The 2873-nt window shown below is 36.2% G+C and overlaps 1 protein-coding gene across 3 annotated transcripts; it reads right to left on the bottom strand.

Annotated features, from left to right (window-relative positions):
• Positions 1–473: 473 nt before the first annotated feature.
• On the bottom strand, positions 474–2405 carry LOC109149892. 3 transcript variants are annotated; one of them, XR_002049020.1, is made up of 3 exons: positions 1899–2405; positions 1105–1574; positions 474–978 (listed from the first exon to the last, which is right to left on the bottom strand). XR_002049020.1 is itself a non-coding variant. In XM_019297888.1 (3 exons), the coding sequence occupies exons 1-3, from the start codon at positions 2001–2003 to the stop codon at positions 931–933; spliced, it is 321 nt and encodes a 106-aa protein (XP_019153433.1). In that variant the 5' UTR covers positions 2004–2391; the 3' UTR covers positions 474–930. The 3 variants fall into 3 exon arrangements, 1 of the variants encoding a protein (XP_019153433.1); XR_002049019.1 differs by having other exon boundaries at positions 1105–1272; positions 1388–2385; XM_019297888.1 differs by having other exon boundaries at positions 1105–1272; positions 1899–2391.
• Positions 2406–2873: the final 468 nt, after the last annotated feature.

Below are 2873 nucleotides of genomic sequence, written 5' to 3'. Positions count from 1 at the left end.
CTAAGATTAATCCCAATTTGCAGTTCTCCTCCCCATCCTACCTTAATTTGACGAGGAAAACTGCGAATTTGGATAGATCTTAGGGCTTAAATCCCTTTATTCATGCTCAAATATGGATCCTAATTTGAAAAGCACGAAACTACCCTTAATAATTTCATATTCCGGCATGTCTTAAACGAAGGAGTGACCGGCGTGATGAATTTTGGCACTAAAACAATAATTGTGGATGAAAATTGGTACTAAAACAATAGTCGTGGATGAAAATTGGTAGAAATTAAACATGTGGACCAAAACTATCATTTTGCTAATACTCGTGGGACCAAAATTGGTATTTGTTCTTCTACACTGACAAATGAAAATAAAACATGTTTGGGTAATTCTAAATGAAGTCATAAGAAACACCAGCAAATGTAAAATCTAGTACACCTAAAAGAAGCAAAAAGAGAAACATTCTTGGAGAGACTACAGCTTGAGGATTCAAAAAACTTCACCCTCAATAAAAGTTAAGTCCATCATAACCTTCAATCTACCACGATTTAAGTACCAACTGAGTTGTCCGTACAGACAGATTCAAAATACTTTACAACATAATACTTACTGAACAACATAGGAAACAAGGTACCATCCTTATCTTACAAGATTAATATTTCAACTTCCACCACAAACATGGCCTTACAGATCTATATTGCATCCAAACTGAACCCATGGAGCCTCATCATATTAAACACCTACAAGGTTAAAACCATATGTAATTAAATAGTCCTGACACAATGTCGCCGTGTTCCACGCAAACAATCTGGGCTTTCGGAGATATCAATATCAGCATATTCCATACTTAAAAATCTCTCTAGTGCAGGGGATTTCAAGAGCAGCATTTTCACAAAAAACTTTTCAGGTGTAGATCCACTAAACCCTTCAATCATGACTGTGTTAAGAATCTTCAGATCCTGCTTGCAACTGTTTGGATCCTCCAACAGTCTTGTACCCGTTGTAATATCACACAAGAAGAAATGAACAAGTGAATAACACATACAACCATGAGGAAACGAAACAATCATGAATTCATGATCGCGAAATATATAGTCCATAGGTTTCGTGTCTTACATTATCTGATGCAGTAATCTTCAGCTCACATAGGTTGGGGGAATGTTGAAGCAACTGCAAAACAAAGGCAAGCTTCTCTCCACATGAAAAACTTAACTCATACAGCTCAATCACTCGCAAATTTATTGCGGTCGGGAATGTCGTTGTGGCTATTCCTGCATTTTTACACTTCAAAAAAAAAAAAAAATCATATGTGCATTGAAGAACTCTGTCAATACTAACAATCAATCCATTTGCATAAACTACTCATAAAGGAAAAGAATGCAAAAGTAGAGATTCTCACAGGCAACAAATTGGCACTCAAGCAAAGAGTCGTAATTGTTCTCAAATACAGGGTAAACCACCTGGAATCATCAAGCTACCAACACAGAGAACCGATAACCCTCAAGCTTTTAAGTTTTGGACTGCTGATCTCAAAATTAGTGATCCCTTTACAACGACTGAAAGACAGCTCCTCAAGATTAGGAATTCTGTACACAATTCCCTTAACATTATCACTAATGAAGTGGCGCTGGGAAATATACAACGAGGGATCGACAAATCAAAAATTAAATCACCCAGAAACAATTGCTTAACTGTCCGGCAGGAAAATATACAAGATGGCAGCTGATGATTATCCGAAATAAACAAGCTAAGTTCCTGTAGACCATTTCTCGAAAGAAAACGACACCACCTATCTAAATCAGACTGCTGGGGCTTAGGATCCAATGCGTAGCAAACGTGTAAAGTAAATTCCTTAACGGGTCCAACACTGAGCATTAGAATATCATTTATTGCGCTAATCTGAGCCATACCTTTCTCATCTTCGTACTTTGAGAAGCATTTGAAGAATTCCCTATCAAACACAAGCCGCCCAAGCCGCAACCAAACATGGTTCCAGTGAGTTGAGAGCAGAGCATTTCTGGCCGCGTCTCGAGTTGGCAAGCACTCCAAAATCCTTTCCTTCACTTCTGCTGGCAGTTCACTTATTACCTCCCTTCCTGCATCCGCTTCGGATTTTCTTTGACGACAACTCGCCATTAAACAGGAAACAGAAGTTAAAATTGCTCAATTTTCATTGCAATTAAGCTCACTAGATGATGGAACCAAAAGAAATTTCCAAGAATTTGGGAAGAAAAAAAGAGATTAGGGAAAAAGTGTCAGAAACCCTCGCCTTCTCTGCTCCACTGTCAACTGACTGGATATTTTGACTTTTGAGTTTGGAAATGGGAAGAATACAGGAAAACTTGGAGCAGGTGTGGGTTATAAATAAAACTATAAATTCATTATTTGAAAGTCTCAGAAACCCTCGCCTTCTCTACTCCACTGACCAGTGACCACTGTCTAGTGTCTACTGCCAGATGTTTTGATTTTTGAATTTGGAAGAATACAAATAATATATTTGAATGTTAAAACTTAAAAGTATTCTACTAAATGATATACATTTAATATATAAATAATATACTTTAATATATTAAAAATGTATTTTTTATTAAAAAAAAGTACATTATTTGAATATTAATAATATATTATTTTATATAATATACGTTCAGTGAGTGATGAGATTAGTATATTTTCAATGGAAATTCTTTGATAATATTTTGAGATTTATGCCAATTGGAATGCTAAAATTATAATTAGGAATATCAATTCAAGCCAACCTGAGTCTCACCCGAATAGGCGACGGAGACGGGGATGCAACACCCCCCACTGATCTCCTAACCCTGACCATGAATCCCAATAATGCATATTGTAATATACTAATATTTTATTTTATTTTTTCAAATTAT

The sequence above is a fragment of the Ipomoea nil genome, unplaced genomic scaffold (assembly GCF_001879475.1).
Source record: "Ipomoea nil cultivar Tokyo-kokei standard unplaced genomic scaffold, Asagao_1.1 scaffold2165, whole genome shotgun sequence".
NCBI classification, from domain to species: domain Eukaryota; kingdom Viridiplantae; phylum Streptophyta; class Magnoliopsida; order Solanales; family Convolvulaceae; genus Ipomoea; species Ipomoea nil.
The sequence above is the reverse complement of the archived record's forward strand: the minus strand, read 5'-3'. Positions and strand labels throughout refer to the sequence as shown.

Excerpts from the sequence above, each read along its gene's own strand:
- LOC109149892 (XM_019297888.1), bottom strand. The coding sequence starts at position 2,003 with ATGCTCTGCTCTCAACTCACTGGAACCATGTTTGGTTGCGGCTTGGGC. Across the intron at positions 1,273-1,898 it reads AAAGTACGAAGATGAGAAAG|TGTAAAAATGCAGGAATAGC; the intron begins GTATGGCTCAGA and ends TTTTTTTTGAAG. Across the intron at positions 979-1,104 it reads AGATTACTGCATCAGATAAT|ACTGTTGGAGGATCCAAACA; the intron begins GTAAGACACGAA and ends AACGGGTACAAG.